The sequence below is a fragment of the Hippopotamus amphibius genome, chromosome X (genome assembly GCF_030028045.1).
Source record: "Hippopotamus amphibius kiboko isolate mHipAmp2 chromosome X, mHipAmp2.hap2, whole genome shotgun sequence".
NCBI classification, from domain to species: domain Eukaryota; kingdom Metazoa; phylum Chordata; class Mammalia; order Artiodactyla; family Hippopotamidae; genus Hippopotamus; species Hippopotamus amphibius.
Window position 1 is genome coordinate 120300456 of NC_080203.1, and position 21383 is coordinate 120321838.

Consider the following 21383-nt stretch of genomic DNA (forward strand, 5'->3'; position numbering starts at 1 on the left):
GGAACTGCACTGTACTGTGAAAACAGTGATTATAAAACCTGGTCTTGACATCCCAGAGTATTACGGACTCCTCAGAAAGGAACTGTAATTTATGTGAATGAAAAAATATTTGCTGGAAAGGTGAAACAGGTGTTTAAAATAACAAAAAGGCTGGGACTCAGTTTTAATATTATACATTCCATACATTACTGTTAACTGGAATTGCACTTAAAATTCAAAAAAGATAGCATATGCCTTGTATTTAATGTTTGATATGAATGTAAATAGAAAACTATTAAGAAAATAGCTTCATATTTATGTTGAATATATAAATGGAGAAAACTAAGTTATTTGGCCTGGTTATAATAAATATTGTTTTATTAAGGAGACATGTGTTTTATTAAGGAGAAACGATGGTTCAGCACCGACATGCACACAAACAGGGGTGTGTGTGCACGTTAGGGTACACTAGGTAAGCTGTTGGGCACTGGGAGGGACAGGACAATGACCCCCCCCCCCCAAAAGGTGGCAGAGTTGGACAGGCTTATAAGGAATTGTTTCTCCTTTTAGTAACTAAAAAAGCATTTGTTAAACTAGTATATGACTAAATCAAATAGAACTATTTTAAAGAAATAATTGGGAGGGTTAAGTAAACTCTATTACCTATTTTACACCTATATAACTAAAACAACCTGTATACGATCAATACTAATACTTAAGTGTGCAATAACATCTTTTAATGCAACACTGTACAAACCACATGCAATTATACTATCTAAAACTACACACTTTCTTTCTATGGGTTTTTATTCCTTAACAAATTTGAGAACACAAAGCATCCCTTACAGTTGCTGCCAAATTTATTCCCTAACAAATTTGAGAACACAAAGCATCCCTTACAGTTGCTGCCAAATAACCCCCAGAAGGTGTAACCATCTCACGTTAACTGATGGACTTAAACTTGATCCACTGGTTTGCACCCCGGACATCAAAAGGTGGATCATTGCAGTAGATGTGATAGCCGAGTTCTTCCAAAGGTGGTTCAGGATCAGCTGTAGCAAACTGGGCAGCATCCTCTATTTCTTTCCTCACTTCAACATCGATTTCCTAAAAATCAGATTACAGTTCAAGAGATGTTTCGAATAGACAGCATCTTAGGTACCAACTAGTCGCACTTGGAACCTGTTGCTAGTCTAACTCTTCTACTAGTACTGGAAGTATACCTAGGTGCTATTATTGAAGACGTTATTTTAAAAACGACACAACGATCAACAAAGGAGTATTCTGGAGTACAGACATCAACATTTACATAGATACCCTGGTGAGGGAACATTTATGAACTTAACAAAGAACTGTACCGTTGGAAGAATTTAAAAGGCTTCACAATATGACTGACGAATGTCCTGTGAAAATACTGGGTTGGCCAAAAAGTTCATTCAGGTTTTTCCATACAATCTTTACGGAAAAACCCAAACCAACTTTTTGGCCAACACCGATACAATATGTACTTTCTCATTTACTTACCTAGTTTACCTAGGAGTGGCAGCTTTGTGTGTAGAGGAGAAACTGCTCAAAAAGGAGCCAACCTTCAAAGGCAGACTTTTAAACCATCAAGAGTAACTATACCTTTAGTTCTTCAACACTGGCAAGATTGCTGTTCACCATCCTATCCTTGAGAAGCATGATAGGGTCACTCTTACTTCTAACTTCCTGGATTTCTTCTCGTGTACGGTAACTATACGGAGGGAAACAGTTACACTTAGGTGAGGACAATTCCAATATAGCAAAGACAGTCTGTGCAACACAGCAGTACGTTCCTGAGAGACAAAGGAGCATATCAATACGTATGTCGCCACAGGAAGAGCAGAATTATACTTTGAAATACAAGAACTCACCCTAACATTCTGTAAGAGCTGCTCTGTCTTTATAGAAAACTCTACAATGGCAATTCACCTGGCTTCTCTGGCATTCCGGCAACCAAGGGGCCAGAGTTTCTATTCGCTTCTTTGATCTAGATGTAGGGCATGAAGGTAGTGGTGGCGCCTCCTTATGTGGGTGGAGGCAGGGGAGGTGGTTTTCTGTGGTGATAGCTATAGCCTTTGACGCAGCACAATGCTTAGCAGGAAAACAGTGTGCCTTTCCTTTTTCCCCTTAAGACCCCAGAGCAGTGTGGCTGACAAAAACATGGAGAGAAGGTTTTCCAATTCTTGATTGTATACTTGATCCTTGTCCTACATCACTTGAAATAACACTAAAAGCAAAGAAAGGCTCTACCATTTTTTTTTAAACACAGCATAATTACACAAAGTGCTTTTTTCCGTGTAAGCTGCTCTTTATAACATTTTCCTTCGTTCTACACTCAAAGACTTATCATGGCTTACTCTGACTAAATCTACTCTTTTAATTATGCCACACTCTGGGACTGCAGCATTACATGCCGGAGTTACTAGGTGACAAAACTCCTATCTCTTTTTTTGACTGATTTATTTCAACATATGGAATATCCCATGTGCTACTTGGTCTTGCTCCATACCAGCCAGAACATTTTCAAATGGAGGAATATGCCATGAGAGAATTTGCGGTAACAGCCACAAAAGGTAAATGCCCCCAAGTACTCTACCATCAGGCCTGTTTGATGCAACATTTCCTCTCTACAATTGTTTTCTTATTGGTGCTCCTGCTAACTAACATGTACACTATATATTGTAGGAATTTTCAGGATGCTTTCTATATTGGAACCAATTCATTGGAAGGCACTGCTTTTCCAGGCTCAGACTACTAAATCAATGCATGAAGCCAACTGGTGTCTGGCTTCAAAAGCTAATGTTGAAATGCTTTGCTTTTTCATGGAAGTAGCACCACTCAAAGCCCATCCACTTTGGACCCCACACTCAGTTTTCCCATGACCATACCTGACTCCAGGATCACTCATGCTGTGCCCATGGTAACGGTAAGTCTGCAGCTCCATCAGTATGGGCCCCTAAAACAGAATCCAGTGGAGGTTAGGTGAAACAATGGGCACAGCCTCAAATGTACACCCTTTGCAGAATCAAATACTCTCATCAGATCTGAGTTGTCAAGAATGTCTAGTTATCTCTTCTCATTTTCAATACCTATTTATTGCGTTTCATCTGTCTTATTTTTAATAGGAACTTACTAATGAAAGCTACAGCTTATTTTGAATCAAAAAGGCATTTAGCATGTTACAGAACCCACTGACATCACATAAAGAATTGTCTATTTCACCAATATTGTATTTGATTTATAATTCTTTAAGAACAGCATAGATTTAATGAAGAAAAGCCTATTAGGAAGTGAGGATGGCATTAATCTTCAGGGTCAATATGCTAGTCTTTTCCCTCCAGTCACAGGTGAAATCATCTATAAGCATTCTGATAAGGCTAGAGAAAAATAACATAAACCTTAACAAAATAAGATGAAAAGCAAACCTCTAGTTCTCCCTTCTTCTGCACTTCCAGCACACATGAAGACAGGCTGGGCAGGTGAATTTCTACCTCGCACCCATTTCATGCAGTGTTTCGTAGGGGCTGACAACCAATCCTGCTTCACACAGATCTGGCTAGTGTGTAACAGAAAGTTGGCAGGCACCAACGACCTGACACTCACTCACTTGCTCAACTGCTCTACACTTCCCTCCCCACTTCACCCTCTCTCCCATTTTCATCACTGCCAGCCAAATCTTATTTGCATTACTGCCCAAATGCATACATGGGGGAAGTCACTGAAAGGTCAAACCTCAGGGACCTGCTTTCTGGGCTGCGGAACACTAATTTAGGGTGAAGAACATCTTTCCACCGGCTCAGATAGCACATAAGCCTCTTTTTAGGCCAATCTCACTGTTCTCTTCTCCCTCCACTGCTATAACTGGAGAGGTCAAGATTGTTAGGACTGAAACAGCAAGACTAAGACTACATAATTTAAACATATTAATTTACAGAAGACAAACTTATACTGAATGCCTATTACATAAGCAAAGTTCTGTGTGGGGCACTGTGGGAGCCCCCAGTCTATGCACTCAGGGGCTTATAATTAATGGGGGTGGGGGTGGGAGTTGGAGGCACATAATTAACCAAAACAAAAGGCAAAATAGACTGTCACAATGAAGACGGAGGCAGAATGCTGAGGGAGCACCGGAAGAAAAAGATTTACCCCAAATGGGGGTAACATGGGACGTTTCCCAAAACCTGAGTTACCAAGACACGTTATTTATGAAGGGACCTGATTCACTTAACTGGACCCTCCTTCTATCTCACACACCTCAATTAGCAGCTACCCCTAAATTACTACAATAGGCACAGGAGGCATTCTTTTAACTTTAAGACAGATAACTATCATTAGAAATCTCTAGCCTAGAGGCCTACAAGAAAACTCTTACCTTTCCAGATCTACAATAGGCAGCTGCAAACCTTGTGGCCTCCCGGACACACAGGATATCCATTCCATCTACCTGTTAATAAATGAGAAAGATTAAACACACATTGTAAATCAAGTATACTTCAATACAATTTTTAAAAAGAAAAGCGGCAGAGCATAAATCCAACTGCCTAAAACCACGTTCATTTTACATGGCCTGTTCATCCACTAAGAAAATAGAACTCTCCGATTTGTCTGAGATTGTCAAGGGCACTTGACGGAGTGCCCAGGCCACGAGGGTGTAGCCCCAGCTCTACAACAGGTGTCCTTACCCTCAGCCCAGGAATGAAGTCACCTCTCTTGTAGTAATCAGTGCTGGCTGCTGCTCTCTCCACAGATGTTCCCATCCCATAGCGGTTATTCTCACAGATGAAAATACAAGGCAATTTCCACAAAGCCGCCATATTGTAAGCTTCGAATATCTGACCCTGGAAGTATGTATAAAAGTTCAAGTGGTTTCATTTTGCTGTTTTCCTCTAGACGTCATCATCCACAACAGTCGCTGTTCTACCCAACAGAGAAAGTTTTCAGAGAGGGTGAAACACCTCACCTACAACTCAGCTTCCAAAGCAAAGGAGTGTGTGTGCTTGGCGGGGGGGGGGGGGGGGGAGCACAACAAACACATCATCTCTTTTGCAACTAAGAAACTGACAAGCCAGATACTTGTTTCTCTGGGGCCAAGGCAGTAGCATAGAATACACTGGGAAAAGAGCAACATGTAAAAATGTACTACAGCTACCTATGCTTTACTATAAATTCTATGAGACCCTCTGGACAACCAGAGTGAACCAGTGTCTCAGAATCAGCATCCAGAGCAGGGCCTCTCACAGTGTCGGCCACAGACTGGTGATGACTCAGACCATGACAAAAGAGCAGAAAGAGTCAGGGCTCAGAAACTATGAGAGGAGTCTCACAATGCCTCGGCATTCAAGAGAATGAGTCTGTACGTTACAGTAATGGTTTAAGAATTGGTTTGCAAAGTTAAAATGTAAATCGGTCCTTCACCACAGAGCCTGTGGAGCACTGAGGTAAAGCAAAGGTGAGCACGCTCCTAGGAGTACACCCATATAAAGCACTTGTGAAGCAATGCCAGGATGTAAATCTCTAATGTGGCCACAAAACCAAATTTTAGCTTGCCATATAAATGGCCATTTCAACTAGTAAGCAATATACTACTTCGCCACAAACTAAACTATGACTATTCAATACCTTGGACATAAAACTGTAATCATTATTGCAAAGTTAAGAGACACATACTCACCTGATTAGCAGCACCATCGCCATACAAAGTCAAACAGACCTCATCTTTTCCGTTATACTTACAGGCCAGAGCAATCCCGGCTCCCAAGGGCACCTAACATTAAGGACAACCAAGAAAGGAACCACAGAAATCCATGAGGGAAGAAATTAATGCTCTGAATGTTAACTCCTGTCTAGAATGTGAGACAGAAATGACACTGTCCCTACAAGCTCTCCCTACCCCAACCCTGTCTCTACTTACCCTACCCCCAATATTATAAACAAACTGGCAAAGCAACAGGAATAACTAATATTCGTATTCTATGTCAACCGTTAAGCAATAACATTTCTGCATTCAAAGAGTCAACTACTAATCCTAAAAAGCCAAATAACCCCCCCAAAAAAACAAAAAAAAACAAGGGTTAAGAAAAATACCAAAAACAAAGAAAAAACCCTAGATGCTAGAACCTTAACATATTAGAAAGTAAACCGAACAATCTAGATAAGATTTTATACTGTTACTTGTTTATTATTTACTAACTGATGAGACCAAGGAGGACAGCATAACCACAGAAGCTGGCTTTAGATTCAAACTAGGCCAAGATCCTAACCACCTGCCTGCCTCTCCTGGTTTGGCACCAGTGTCAGCACTGTCTACAGCTGGGAGAGGGGTGTGGCAAGGAGGATGTGACAAAGCAATCAATGTACTTAAATATCAATTAAAAGGCAAAGCTATGTCCTACTACTAGAAACTCTTGCTTGCTTATAAAACATAACACATTTTAGATCATTGTCCAAATCTATTTATTAAATAATCAAATGATAGGCTATGAAGCAACAGGTCATTTAAAGCACACCATGCCCCCCAAGTACTGAAGTACTTCAGAGGGAAGTTTTCTGGGGTACAAAATGCAGCAAAGATGTGGGCCAGAGCCACATCCCAAGAAATCATGCAATCCTAGTCCTCCATTACCTGAGCTCCCACAATGCCATTGCCCCCGTAGAAGTTCTTGGCATACATATGCATCGATCCTCCTTTTCCCTTAGCACAACCTCCTCTTCGTCCTAGAAATGGCAGCACATAAAAATGACACATCACAAACCAAATATATAAAACAAACAAAACCCCACCGTGAGTATTTACATAGAGGCTCAACCATTAGAACTCAGACACCAATTCAACTACGTAAGCACCTGTCCCTCTATGCAAATACATAAAGTCCTCCTTGTCTCCTGGCCCTGTTATAATGAAGGTCAGACCAGTCCCATGTCCTTGACCTTTCCAATGTTTCCAACTCTCTAATCACGGCGTTTTCTTCAGATGTTAGCGTGGTACCCTAGACTTTGTTTTTTTTTTGCCAGGTCCAAACATCTGCCAATTTCTCCTACACTGGTTCACTGGTATAAGAGTCAAGGTGGACAAAAAGACTATTAAGAAGATTCCTAGAATTTAATTTCTACACATTGAAATACTTATACTCAATTTACTTTCTCTGACTGCTAGATTTCTGCTGGCATGCTTGTGTGATAAACACTATTCTGATTTTAGAGAGCTGACCTTTTTACCCGAGAGGCCAGATAACCTCAAAAATGGTAAGTTTACTCAAAAGTACAACAGAGGTACCAGAGCACCAAAAGGGAGTGGTCTTTTTTTGGCTTCAGCTTCATTTTTTTTTTTTAACCTCAAAAAGGTTTTAATGTTAACTTATAAACGGTTAGCATCTTAATAGGAGACTTGAAAACTTAATTCACTTAATTTCCCTTTTTTGTAAATTAATAGCAAACCTGTAAGCTCTGCAAGAATTTCTCGGACAGAAAGCCCACGAGTAAAGGTAAAGCCATGAGCCCGGTACGCTGTGATCAAATGGTCTGTGGGGTTTATGCCGGCCTCCAGGCCCACACAACAAGCTTCCTGCATTCAAGGAAGAAGCAGCAATGAGTCAACAGAATACACATTTCTGGTTAAAAGGTTTCCTAGACTATTATGAAACATTTGGCCTAGTAGAACTCTTCATTAATAACCACAACAAGTAGCTCTATTTTTTCACCAGGAACAGAGTAGAGGGTAAGGCCCAAGCCAGAGCCATAAACTGGCAATCCACAGATATACTACTGCTTCTTTTAAGCCTATACAGTGACTTGAAAAAATCCTGAATCAGATGTGAATATTAAAACATTGGGGAATTTCACATGAAAATGGAGATGTCTGTCTTCTCTCGAAGATATAAACAACAGGAAGCATTAGCCCCGTATTTCCACATGGCACCAACTGCATGGAACCAAGTTATGACTTCCCCTGCAGGTGGGGTCTGTCTGCTCTAGTTCACTACCAGTCCCTGTCACCATTCTCGATTCTTTGTACAGCTGGCAGCCTTCACTCATATATCTTACCCAACCAGTCCCTGGTAGGCATTTGACTTTGCAAAACTTGGCCTAAATCCACAAAACAAAAAAACAAAACAAAAACCCTTCCCCTAGAAGTATACCCAGTACAGGTGATCATAATGCCATAATGGCATAAGAAATCAGCTATGTGATGCACAACTAAACTCTTTAGCATAAGCTTGGCAGGTCTTGGCATTCTCATTTTTATTCTAAAATATCAGCCTCAGATCCTTCAGACAAATAAAGCAGGGTAGAAGCCAATAAACATACACCATACTTAAATTCCTAAGTAACACAGTTTTATTACGAAACTACCACTCACCTGGCCATCACACAAGTGACAGAAACCACGAATAATTTTCTGCTTATACAGCTGATCTGCTTTTAACTCCATTCGGCGAACAGTCTGCATCATCCTGTAGTATTTGAGCCCATCCTCCCTGGTAAGCACCGTAGTGACAGGAGGGCCCTCTTCCAGCCGGTGAAGATCACATTTCTGAAATGGACTCAGACAATTCTCTCTCAGACACTACAATGTAAACATTGCCAACCCATTCTAAGAGCTAACTCGAAATATTTAACTCGAAAACCAGCAAATACTATAAATATTTAACTTGAAAACCAGCAGACGAGCACATCTGAAATGCTGCATATTGCTTCTGATTCCTTCATAAAATTCACTGTGCAATGAGATGGGGTTTTGGAAGAAGGAAATCTTTCTAAGATGACTTTCACTGAAAACCCCTGGAAGTCAACTGAGTTACAGGTTCAAAGACAAACTTTCAAAAAAGCATCCTAAGAATCTTCTTATACAAATGTTTTAAATCTTAGAGTAGGTCTTTAGTTTTTTTAGCTTGCTCTCCTGCTCCAAACTACTAAAATGCTGTTGTTACATAAAAGGAATAAATCCTACTTTTTGCTAAACTTCTCTGAATCTTTGATTCCAGAACATTTGGAATAAAATGGTGAAAAAGCATGAATATCCAAATGCTCTATTGCAAAGGTAAAACTATCTATCAAAGTGTACCTGTGGAAAAAATTTTTAACACAAAGCAAAATACCTCTTACCTTAATTTCAAATGTAGCATCATTTGCAAAATTACGGGATGCCACCAGCACTCTGCTTGCCTTTAAAGATCAAAATACACAAGTATATCAGTACTTTTTATTGTTCATCAGTTATCAGGATGCAATCCGAGAACTTTAAGAGCCCTAACACATTCATGAACTTATCTTCCATTCTGTTCACTGTGTTTGGAATTTGTCTTCCAAAATGAACCCATGCTTTGGCCAGTGAAACATGATTGTATCCCCATCTGAAGGCAAACAGCAGAAAAAGAAAGGGAGCAAAACCCAAACCCATCTATTTAGTCACTTTGTTTTCAAAGACATTACAGTGAAAATATAACAAAGTTAATGACCAAATTGAAGAAACTAGATTATCTGTGGGGTGTTTATTTATGCTATTCTTAGTCATAACCAGATATGTTGAGCAAGCTAAAGCTTTACTTTCAGAATTGTTCTTCAAATAAAACTGTGATTCAATTCCTATTTGAGGCAAATCACTTCTCTATGAAACAGTACCATAAGAAAAATATTTTAAACTACTCAAAGCATGAAATAAACACCTTAGTGAGAAATGTACAAGACAAAAGAAAAGATACTTAGCATTCCCTGACTTAAAAAAACAAAAGATTTGAGGGGTGTTTTATGATTTGAATAGTCTCTGTCTTGGATAGGCTCCTCTTAAAGCACCAGAAGGAAGATGTTCTCTATAACAGTGCTCCCTTCTTGATGTTCAGGTGTGTGTCACCGCTTAAAAGCTGGGAGAAATGTTTTTCACTCTGTCACTCTGCTCACAGCAAAAGTACTCTCTATGTGATGGCTAAGGTCCAGGTTAGACCACAAACATTTAATCAATTAGGAGTGCTGTACTATTTTAGGCACGATTCTGCCACGTCACACATCTGTAAACCAACATGACTTCTTCTCATGCAGACTTGAAGCACATTTCTCAGATTCCACAAAAAGTACTTTTGATATGTTCATACAGTGTGTTACCTTACCATCCAGCTTGTAGCGCTGGACTTGATCTTGGTGAGAAGGGGTAAGGTTGATCTGCTAAGTGTATAAGCCAATAGGCAGAAAGCTATTATCTACTTATTTTGACCCATCAGTATACCATTATCTGATTAAAGCCAACAAAGACAATGACATTGCTGGATGAAAAAAGTTAAAATGCTAGAAATAAATGCTTCAGTTAAGTTAGAGGTAGAGAGAGTCACAACTTAGGGAATAGTGGAAGAAGCTTGAGCCCACCAGAGAGGCAAGGGGCCACTGCTGGGCGCATGAGGAGAGAGGCGGGACCACCACAGGAGCTTCTTTCTTCCGTGTGCTTGCTGCCAGGCGGCAGGGTACTGCCTACATGAGCTCTGGGGGCAGACACGAGCCTCCACTGCAATCTCAGACTCTAGAGGCAGATGTGGACTGCTGTCGCCAAGGGTCCCATGACTGGGCGCCCACCGACCACTGCCCCCACCTCCCTGGGAACGTGCGGGCCACGTACCCACACACCCCCTATCAGGGGGATAATAGCCAGCACACGCTTAGGAAAGAGACGGTAGGAAAGGGACGGCAAGCATCCAAACCAGAGACAGCCCTCATGCCAAAAAAATATTGAACCCACACGAGCTACACAGGGACCCTCCTGCATATAAATAGTCCTCCAAGACTACAGTAGATAATTGTTTCTCCTAAATTCAGAGTAAGAAAAATATAAGCAAAATGAAGAAGCAGAGGAACCACTCCCAGTTAAAAGACCAAGAGAATTCCCCTGAAGGGACAACGAAACAGACCTCTTCAGTCTAACAGTTCAAATAGTTCACCAAGTTCAAAAAGAAGATAATGAAAATACTAAAGGACTTAAGAAAGGCTATGAACAGAAATGCAGATTACTGTAAAAAGGAACTAGAAACCGTAAGGAGGAGCCAGGAAAAATTAGAAAATTCATTTGCTAAGATGAAAGCTGAGCTAAAGGCAATGAACAGCAAAATGAATAATGCAGAAGAATAAATGATCTGGAAGACAGAATGGAAATTACCCAATCAAAACAGCAGACAAAAAAAACAAATTAAAAAAATGAAAGCAATATGAGACCTATGGGATAATATACAGTGTGCCAACCTATGCATAACAGGGATTCCAGAAGGAGAAGAGAAAAGGTGACTGAAAATGTATTTAAAGAAATTATGACTGAAAACTTCCCAAACCTAAAGAAGGAAACAGATATCCAGATACAGGAAGCACAGAGGGTCCCAAACAAGATGAACCCAAACACACCTACACCAACACATATAATAAAAATGGCAAAAGTTAGAGAGAATTCTAAAGGCAGCAAGAGAAAAACAAAGAGTTAATTATAAAACTAAAGGAATTCAGCAATACTAAACCTACCCTAAAAGAAATATTGAAAGGTCTTTGCTAAATAGAAAAGATATAAGGAAGAAATCACAATTGGAAAGTAAATCACTTAAATTAGCCAGTATACACATCAAAAACAAACAAAAGCAAAAACAAAAAACCTATTTTGAAAGTGATGATAAACACAAGAAACAGCAAAAAGATAAACATGAAGATGTAAAAAAGATCATCAAAATCATAAAATGTGGGGAAAGAGTGAGAAAATGTAGATTTTTTTTAACGTGTTTGAGTCTAGATATAGAAAAGGGTTAATATACTTGAAAAACAGGGCAACTACAAATAAAAAACATACAATAGATTCACAAAAACCAAAAAGAAGAGGACACAAGCATAAAATAAAAAGAAATCATCAAAACACAAAAAGAAAAACAGAAGAAAGGCAGAAGAAACATACAATCAATGGGAAAACAAGGTTTAAAATGGCAATAAATACATACCAATAACTACCTTAAATGTCAATGGACTGAATACTCCAAAAAAAGACACAGAGTGGCAAATTGGTTAAAAAAAACAAGAGCCTACAATATGCTGCCTACAAGAGGCCCAGAGGACACACATAGATTGAAAGTAAGGGAATGGGAAAAGACACTTCATGCAAATGGAAACAAGAAAGTGGGGTCACAATACTCATATCAGGCAAAATAAACTTTAAAACAAATGCCAGGGACTTCCCTGGTGGCGCAGTGGAGAAGACTCCGCACTCTCAATGCAGGGGGCCCAGGTTCGATCCCTGGTCAGGGAACTAGATCCTACATGCATGCTGCAAATAAGAGTTCACATGCCGCAACTAATGAGCCCTGGAGCCGCAACTAAGGAGCCTGCCTGCCACAACTAAGACCCAACACGAAATAAATAAAAATACATTTTAATGCCATAAAGATAAAAAACACTATATAATTATAAACAGATCAATACAAGAGGAGGAGTACATTCGTCAACATATATGCACCTAATATAGGAACACGCAAATACATAAAACAAATACTAGCACACATAAAGGGGGAAACTGACATAAATATAATACTAATAGGAGACTGTAACACCCCACTTACATCAATGGATAGATCTCCTAGACAAAGAATCAATAAAGCAACAGAGATCCTAAATGATACAATAAAACAGTTAGACATAATCGATATTTTCAGGACATTACATCCAAAAAACCCAGAATACACATTTTTTTTCAAGTGCACATGGAACATTTTCTAGGACTGACAAGATACTAGGCCACAAAACTAACCTCAACAAATTTAAGAGTAGAGAAATTATTTCAAGCATCTTCTCTGACCACATCGCATGAAACTAGATATTAACCACAGAAAAAGAAATGAGAAGAAAATGATTATATGCAGACTAAACAACCTGGTACTAAAAAAACCAACGGGTCAATGAGGAAATCAAAGAGGAAATTAAAAAATACGTTGAGACAAATGACAATGAAAACACAACCATACAAAATCTATGGGATGCAGCAACTGCACTTATTAGAGGGAAGTTCATAGCAATACAAGCCTTCCTCAAAAAACAGGAAAAATCTCAAATAAACAACCTAACATACCACCTAAAAGAATTAGAAAAAGAACAAACAAACCCTAAAGTCAGGACTTCCCTGGTGGCACAGTGGTTAAGAATCCGCTTGCCAACACAGGGGACATGGGTTCGAGCCCTGGTCTGGGAAGATACCACATGCCACAGAGCAACTAAGCCCGTGCGCCACAACTACTGAGCCCATGTGCCACAACTATTGAAGCCCACACACCTAGAGCCTGTGCTCTGCAACAAGAGAAGCCACTGCAATGAGAAGCCTGCACATCACAACTAAGAGTAGCCCCCACTCACCACAACTAGAGAAAGCCTGTGCACAGCAAAGACCCAACACAGCCAATATACAAACAAACAAAGAAACAAATCTAAAGTCAGCAGAAGGAAGGAAATAATAAAGATCAGGGAAGAAATAAATAAAAATTTAAAAAACGATAGGAAAAAAAATCAATAAAACCAAAGCTGGTTCTTTGAAAGGATAAACAAAATTGACAAACCTCTGGCCAGGCTCACTAAGAAGAAAAGAAAGAGAACCCAAATAAATAAGAAACGAAAAAGAAGAAATTTCAACCGATACTGCAGAAAGACAAAGAATCATAAGAGAATACTATGAACAATTATATGCCAACAAATTTTACAACCTAAAAGAAATGGAAAAGTTTCCAGAAACATACAGCCCACCAAAACTGTATCAAGAAGAAATAGATAATTTGAACAGATTAGTCGCTAGAACTGAAGTAGAATCTGTAATTAAAAAAAACTCCCTACAAACAAAAGTCCAGGACCAGATGGCTTCACACGCAAATTCTAGCAAACACACAAAAAAGAACATATAGGACTTCCTAGGTGGCGCGGTGGTAAAGAATCCGCCTGCCAATGCAGGGTACACGGGTTCGAGCCCTGCCCTGGGAAGATCCCACATGCCACGGAGCAACTAAGCCTGTGTGCCACAACTATCGAGCCTGTGCTCTTGAGCCTGTGAGCCACAACTACTGAGCCCATGTGCTGTAACTACTGAAGCTCACACGCCTAGGGCCTGTGCTCCACAACAAGAGAAGCCACTGCAATGAGGAGCCTGTGCACCGCAACGAAGAGTAGCCCCCGCTCGCAGCAACTAGAGAAAGCCTGTGTGCAGCAACGAAGACCCAATGCAGCCAATAAATAAATAAAATAAATAAATTTATTAAAAAAAAAAAAAAAAGACCACATACTGATTCTTCTCAAACTCTTCCAAAAGATTGGGATGGGGGAACATTCCCAAGAACATTCCAGGAAGCCACCATCACTCTGATACCAAAACCAGACAAAGATACCACCAAAAAAAAAAATTACCGGCCAGTATCTTTGATGAATATAGACGCAAAAATTCTCAACAACATATTAGCAAACCTAATCCAAGAATACATAAAAAAGATCACACACCACGACCTAGTGGGATTCATCCCAAGTTCACAAAGATGGTTCAACATTAAGAAATCAATGTAACAGACCACATTAACAAAAGAAAAATCAAAAACCACATGATCATCTCAATAGACGCAGAAAAAGCATGTGACAAAATTCAACATCCAGTTATGATAAAAACTCTTACCAAAGTGGGTATAGAGGGAACGTATCTCAACGTAACAAAAGCTATTTATGAGAAACCCACAGCCAAGATAATAGTCAATGGTGAAAAGCTGAAAGGCTTCCCACTAAAATCTGGAACAAGACAAGGACGCCTACTCTCACCACTTCTATTCAACACAGTACTGGAATTCCTAGCCACTGCAATTCGATAAGAACAAGAAATAAAAGTATGTAAATTGGAAGGGAAGAGATAAAATTGTCACTATGTGCAGATGACATGTTACTATACATAGAAGGCCCTAAGGGCTCCACACAAAAACTACTAGAGCTAATAAATGAATTCATCAAAGTACCAGGATACAAGGTTAACATTGAGAAGTTGGTTGCATTTCTTTACAGTAACAATGAAATATCAGAAAGGAAATGTAAAAAAAAATCTTTTAAAATCACCCCCCCCTCAAAAAAAACAAAACAAAACCCCCCACAAACCTAGGAACAGGTTTATCCCAAGAAGGTGAAAGACCAATATGCCAAGAACTATAAAACAGTAATAAAGGAAACTGAAGATGATTCAAAGAAATGTAACAATATCCCATGCTCTTGAATTGGAAGAATTAATATTGTTAAAACTGCCATACAGCCCAAAGCAATCTACTGATTTAATGTGATCTGTATCAAATTACCCATGACATTCTTCACAGAACTAGAACAAATAATCCAAAAATTTATATGGAACCCATTAAAGACCTAGAATTGCCAAAGCAATCCTGAGGAAAAAAACAAAGCAGAAGTCATAACTCTCCCAGACTTCAGATAATACTACAAAGCTACAGTAATCGAAACAGTGTGGTATTGGTACAAAAACAGACATAGGCATCAATCAACAAAATAGAGCGCCCAGAAATAAACCCACACACCTATGGTCAACTAATCTTCGACAAAGGAGGCAAGACTATAAAATGGGAAAAAGTCTCTTCAGCAAGTGGTGTTGGGAAAGTTGGACAGCTGCATGTAAGTAAACAAAGTTAGAACACACCCTCACACCATGCACAAAAATAAACTCAAAATGGCTTAAAGACTTAAAGACATGACAGCATAAAACCCCTAGAAGAGAGCACAGGCAAAACATTCTCTGACATAAATCATACCAATGTTTTTTTAAAGTCCGTCTCCCAAGGCAATAGAAATAAAAACAAACAAATGGAACCTAATCAAACTTACAAGCTTTTGCACAGCAAAGGAAACCATAAAAAACAAAACAAACAAACAAAAAACGAAAAGACCTAAGGAATGGGAGAAAATATTTGCAAATGATGTGACTGACAAGGGCTTTATTTCCAAAATATACAAGCAGCTCATACAACTTAACAACAAAAAACTAAACGACCCAATCAAAAAATGGGCAGAATACCTTAACAGACATTTCTCCAAGGAAGACATACAGATGGTCGGCAGGCACATGAAAAGATGCTCAACATCACTAATTATTAGAGAAATGCAAGTCAAAACAATGAAGTACAATGAGGTACCACCTCACACCAGTCATAATGGCCATCATTAAAAAGTCTACAAATAACTAATGCTGGAGACAGCGTGGAGAAAAGGAAACCCTCCTACACTGTTGGTGGGAATGTAAGTTGGTGAAGCCACTATGGAAAACAGTATGGAGGTTCCTCAGAGAACCAAAAATAGAACTACGACATGATCCAGCAATCCCACTCCTGGGCATATAGCTGGACAAAACTATAATTCAAAAAGATACATGTACTCCTATGTTCACAGCAGCACTATTCACAATAGCCGCGCCATGGAAACAACCTAAATGTCCACTGACAGATGAATGGATAAAGATGTGGTATATATATACAACGGGATATTACTCAGCCATAAAAAAGAATGAAAGAATGCCATATGCAGCAACATGGATGTAACTAGAGATTATCATACTAAGTAAAGTAAGTCAGAAAGAAAAAGACAAACACCATATGATTTCACTTATATGTGGAATCTAAAATATGGCACAAATGTACCTAACTACGAAACAGAAACAGTCACAGAATAGAGAACAGACTTGTGATTGCTAACGGGGAAGGCAGAGGAAGAGGGACAGTCTGAGAGTTTGGGGTTAGCAGATGTAAACTATTATATTGAGAGTGGATAAACAAGGTCCTACTTTATAGCACAGAGAACTATATCCAATCTCCTGGGATAATAAACCATATTGGAAAAGAATACTCTAAAAGTATGTATATATGTGTATAACTGAGTCACTTTGCTGTACAGCAGAAATTAGCACAACACTGTAAATCAATACTTCAATTAAAAAAAAAGAAGTGTGAGTATATCACAACTTTTAACTGTTGAGATTGTTGAAAAGATTACCATTCATTTTCTCTGGAGAGGCATAAAAAGCTTCTCTGTTAAATGGGATTCCTTTGAGGGACCATGGACAAGTTGTTTCAAATTTTGAAAAATAAAAACTAAGTTCTTAAATATATCGAACCACTCAAGTGAGAGAAGGAAAATATTTCAAAAAGTCAGATTCTACCAAATCTTACCTACTAATTAAAAAGCCAGGGACTTCCCTGGTGGCACAATGGTTAAGAATCCTCCTGCCAACGCAGGGGACATGGGTTTGAACCCTGGCCCGGGAAGATCCCACATGCCACAGAGCAACTAAGCCCATGTGCCACAACTGCTGAGCCTGTGAGCCACAACTACTGGTCCCATGTGCTGCAACTACTGAAGCCTGTGCACCTAGAGCCTGTGCTTTGCAACGAGATGCCACCACACAGAGAAGCCTGTGCACCACAACGAAGAGTAGCCTCCACTCATCAAAACTAGAGAAAGCCCTCACGCAGCAATGAAGACTCAACGCAGCCAAAAATTAATAAATAAAATGACCTTTTTAAAAAATTAAATTAAAAAGAACAAAAAAACGGACTTCCCTGGTGGTGTAGTGGTTAAGAATCTGCCTGCCAATGCAGGGGACAAGGGTTCGATCCCTGGTCCAGGAAGATCCCACGTGCCACAGAGCAACTAAGCCCGTGCACCACAATTACTGAGCCTGCGAGCCACCACTACTGAGCCTGTGCGCCCTAAAGCCCACACGCCACAACTACTGAAGCCCAAGCACCTAGAGCCTGTGCTCTGCAACAAGGGAAGCCACTGCACTGAGAAGTCTGCACACCACAATGAAGAATAGCCCCCACTTGCCAAAACTAGAGAAAGCCTGTGCACAGCAACAACGACCCAACACAGCCAAAACTAAATTAAAAAAAAGAAAAAGAAAAAATAGACAAAAGAATATTGGTAGTAAAAATCTCACAAAAGAAGGGATCACAATGGAAATACAATCAATAAGAAAAAGAATAAAAATTTTAAATGCAATTTAATCTTCTATGAAATAAGCACTCTGAAAACGTTCAACCTCATTCAAAGATGAAATCACAGGTAAGTTTAAGTTAAGTTACATTGGGCTCTCTGCTTTCATTTTAGAGACTCTCAACCTTCTATAGGAGGTGTTAGCATCCAGTTTCTGAAGGTTTTGGTGGATTGGCTGAAGGATGGCAATGAATTATAATACTACTTTATTAAATTAAATTACTACTTTAATTCATATAATGAGTTTGTTAAAAGATAAATTCCTTAAACATGTTTGAGTCCTTTATGCTTAGATAAGAAACTGGTCATAGTTTGTCTCGATGGGACTAACATCTGACGTGCTGACTTAAGTGTTAAACCCAGAATCACTGGGAATCTGGCATGCTGGTTCATGGAACAAGAAACTTGTTCAGTCCATGACTAAGAGCTTTAAGTGTTTTTTCCTTCAGCTAACAATGAGCTTTTTAGCATTAAGAGAAATAGGTTAAAAAAAGAAAACAGAAGTCTATGATGATTCTAAAATAAACACTCTGAACTCTATCTAAGTAGCCTGTTAATACATCTGAAACCTGATAGATGAATGAGCACACTGGACCCAAGAGCCCAAAGTGCACTGAGCACTCTGGGGACATTTCACGATTTACTACTGTTTATAGAAACACTGATTAGGCAACTTGCTTTTGTTACAGGGAGTGGACAGAGCTTCAGCTCACACACAATCCAGGGTTCATACAGAATTCTTCAAAATATTTTTCTCTGTGCCTTAGTATAATTAATGCCACATATGCAGGCAGCAGGAAAAACATGCATAGGAACCAAAAAGAAGGGTGGTGCAAAGGAGCAGTAACTCAGTCTCTCATCCCCATTAAAAAATTTTTTTTTATTTAAAAAAGAAAGAAGTGTTCTGCACAGTAGCCCATTTCTGCCAGAATAACCTTCTCTCAATTAGAATGTTTGACTAAATAGTTATACTCCATTCTTGTTTTATCTAGTTAACAGATGATTCTAACCCAAATCTGATTTGTTTGATTTGAGCTGTATTATATGATGTTTGAAAAGGCCAACGTTTTACTGAGGTGAGGATGAAGAGCAATCTGCATTTCATGCCAACATTGCTGGAGGCCAAAAACACAACCAGGAATATTTCAGACAGGTGAGGGAATGGGCCTCTGATTGTAAATAATGACTTCTCTCTGCTCATAGGGACACAGAGGTGACAGTAATTTGAAAATTCACAAATTTTCTTTTTCCTGTAGAACATCACCAATTCAAAGTGTTACTTTTTCAACGCAGTCTTTTAAATTTAGCATAATACAGAACTAAGGCCCTGTATAATGTTGAAAATATGTTTCTACTACTTACATTCAACTAAAAACTGATGTTATGGAGATTAACTAGCCAAGTGCTTGGCACACATTAAGACCTCAATAAGTGCTGGATATAGCTGTGTGTGTGTGCAGAAACAGAGAACAGTGAAATGTGCTTGCCCCTCAGGTAGATGCAGTTACAATGTAAATGCTAATAAGGATTACTCAAATAGCATTCCTGGAGGGGTACACTTCCTACCTTTTGACTATCTCTGCCCCTACCAAACAGAGTTGCCACAAAGTCTTGGGACAGTTACTAGAGCCAGAATTGCAAGTCAAGGCTTGGCTGCAGTTATACCAAGTAATACCACCCCCCAGTGCCTAGAGGTTAAAACGCTACAACCTTAGGCTAGGCATATCTAAAAGCTGGAGCCATAAACAGCGCTCACCTCTAACCCCACCCTCCCAAGCACCACAGCTGTTTTCTTGAGCTACTTTTACTCTTAAGGGCGTGTGTGTAAGGTAAAAGGGCGCTTCCCTCTGGGTTCTGCTAGACGGCTCTAGAACTGACTACCAAGAGCTCAACGCTGAGGAAGAGGAAAGGGTAGGAAGCGAGCTACCTGCGTGAATCCTCCAAAGAGCCCAGCGCTAATGTTCAACAAATGTATACCAAACTGGGCACTCAAATAGTAACAATAACACAGAAAGCACCTACTATATACCAGGTGCTACTGGAAAACGTTTACATATTTGTCACTTGTTTAAGCCTGTCTCTCATGCTCATTTAAAAAACAAAACACCAAAGAAACCAAAAAAAACCAACCCCACGAGTTAAGTGCTCTCACCTCCATTTTAGAGATAAGGAAACTGAGCAAGCGGATGTTTAAGAAAAAACAAAAACAAAAAACTCTTGCTCAAAGTCACAAAACTAGTAAATGATGAAACTGATGTCTGAACGGAGCCACTCAATCTCCGGATTCTCAGTCAAGAGCAACTTAGGAGGATTTAAAATGAGCGGGCCGGGATGAGGCGGTCAACTAGAGACTCGAGGAAGCCCAAGGCCCCCTTGTGTCTGCAGTAAACGAAAGGGCCCCTCCGGAGTGCACCGACTAGCCCGGCACCAGGAGCCACGGCTGACCTCCACGCGGACCTTGTAAAGCTCCCCCTCCCCCAGTCGGCGCCCGAGGGCCGAGCCACCGCTCTCAAGGCCAGGAATGGAGCGCACGACGTGGAGGCAGAACAAAGGCCCGCGGCTCCAAGAGGCCCGGCCCGCCCGGCCCACTCAGCCCGCTCGGCCTGGCCTCTGGCGTCCTCCGGCCTCGGGCCCGCCTCGGCCCCGCTCGCGCCCCACCCCGGGTCGCTCACGTCGCCTCACCGGCTTCTGGGCAACGCCCGACAACACGCGGGAGACGGCGGCGAGCATCTTCCTCATGGAGTGCTGGCAGCGGCGGCAACGGCGACTCCCAACAACCCCAGGAGCGCGTCCCAGGTGCCCCCAAGTCTCCTTCAGGCGCCCGGAGCGGACGCCACCACTTAACGGCAGCGCGACGCAACGGAGAGACGTCAAGCGCCGCGCCGGGCCGCGGGCCAACCAGGACGGCTCCCAGGGCGTGCCCCGCCCACCTGAGAGGCCTGCGGCCGCCCATTGGCTGTCGGAGCCAGAGGGCGAGGCTAAGGGATCCTTGCGTCACCACGCGGCGGGCGGGTGAGGCACCGGAAACCTGAGGTCGCCTGCGTGGGAAAGTGAGGCCACACCTCCAGGCCTAGCGGGAAAAGGTCCTTCTTGGATTTTGCACCCCAGCTGAGCCATGAACGATTGGTAATCGTGCAAGGCCAATTCTACTGAGCATCCAGCCCTGCCGGTGCTGCAACTTTGCAGCCTTCGCTCAGTACCCGGAATGATGAAGAGTAATAGCTTGATGGGGGCCAAAAAACAGAACATCTGGTTTCCATCAATGGTTCTGCTGCTAACTTGTCTTTAAGAGATCATGCAACAGTTGTAAAAGGCTTCTCTGTCTACTTGAGCTAAGATCTGATGAAATAAAATTCATATTTTCAGGCAAG

The 21383-nt window shown here is 40.6% G+C and overlaps 1 protein-coding gene across 1 annotated transcript; it reads right to left on the reverse strand.

Moving 5' to 3' along the window:
- Positions 1–11: 11 nt before the first annotated feature.
- On the reverse strand, positions 12–20865 carry PDHA1 (pyruvate dehydrogenase E1 subunit alpha 1). The gene is made up of 11 exons (XM_057718469.1): positions 20695–20865; positions 9106–9165; positions 8360–8533; positions 7438–7564; positions 6626–6717; positions 5675–5767; positions 4686–4841; positions 4376–4447; positions 2892–2959; positions 1606–1714; positions 12–1086 (listed from the first exon to the last, which is right to left on the reverse strand). The coding sequence occupies exons 1-11, from the start codon at positions 20749–20751 to the stop codon at positions 922–924; spliced, it is 1173 nt and encodes a 390-aa protein (XP_057574452.1). The 5' UTR covers positions 20752–20865; the 3' UTR covers positions 12–921.
- Positions 20866–21383: the final 518 nt, after the last annotated feature.

What these genes read in the sequence shown, in the direction of transcription:
- PDHA1 (XM_057718469.1), bottom strand. Translation starts at nt 20,751, where the DNA reads ATGAGGAAGATGCTCGCCGCCGTCTCCCGCGTGTTGTCGGGCGTTGCC. An exon ending in GTCACTTGTGTGATGGCCAG is followed by an intron (nt 7,565 to 8,359) that starts GTGAGTGGTAGT and finishes CCTTGAATGCAG; the next exon opens with GAAGCTTGTTGTGTGGGCCT. An exon ending in ACTTCATTCCTGGGCTGAGG is followed by an intron (nt 4,448 to 4,685) that starts GTAAGGACACCT and finishes ATTTATTAACAG; the next exon opens with GTAGATGGAATGGATATCCT.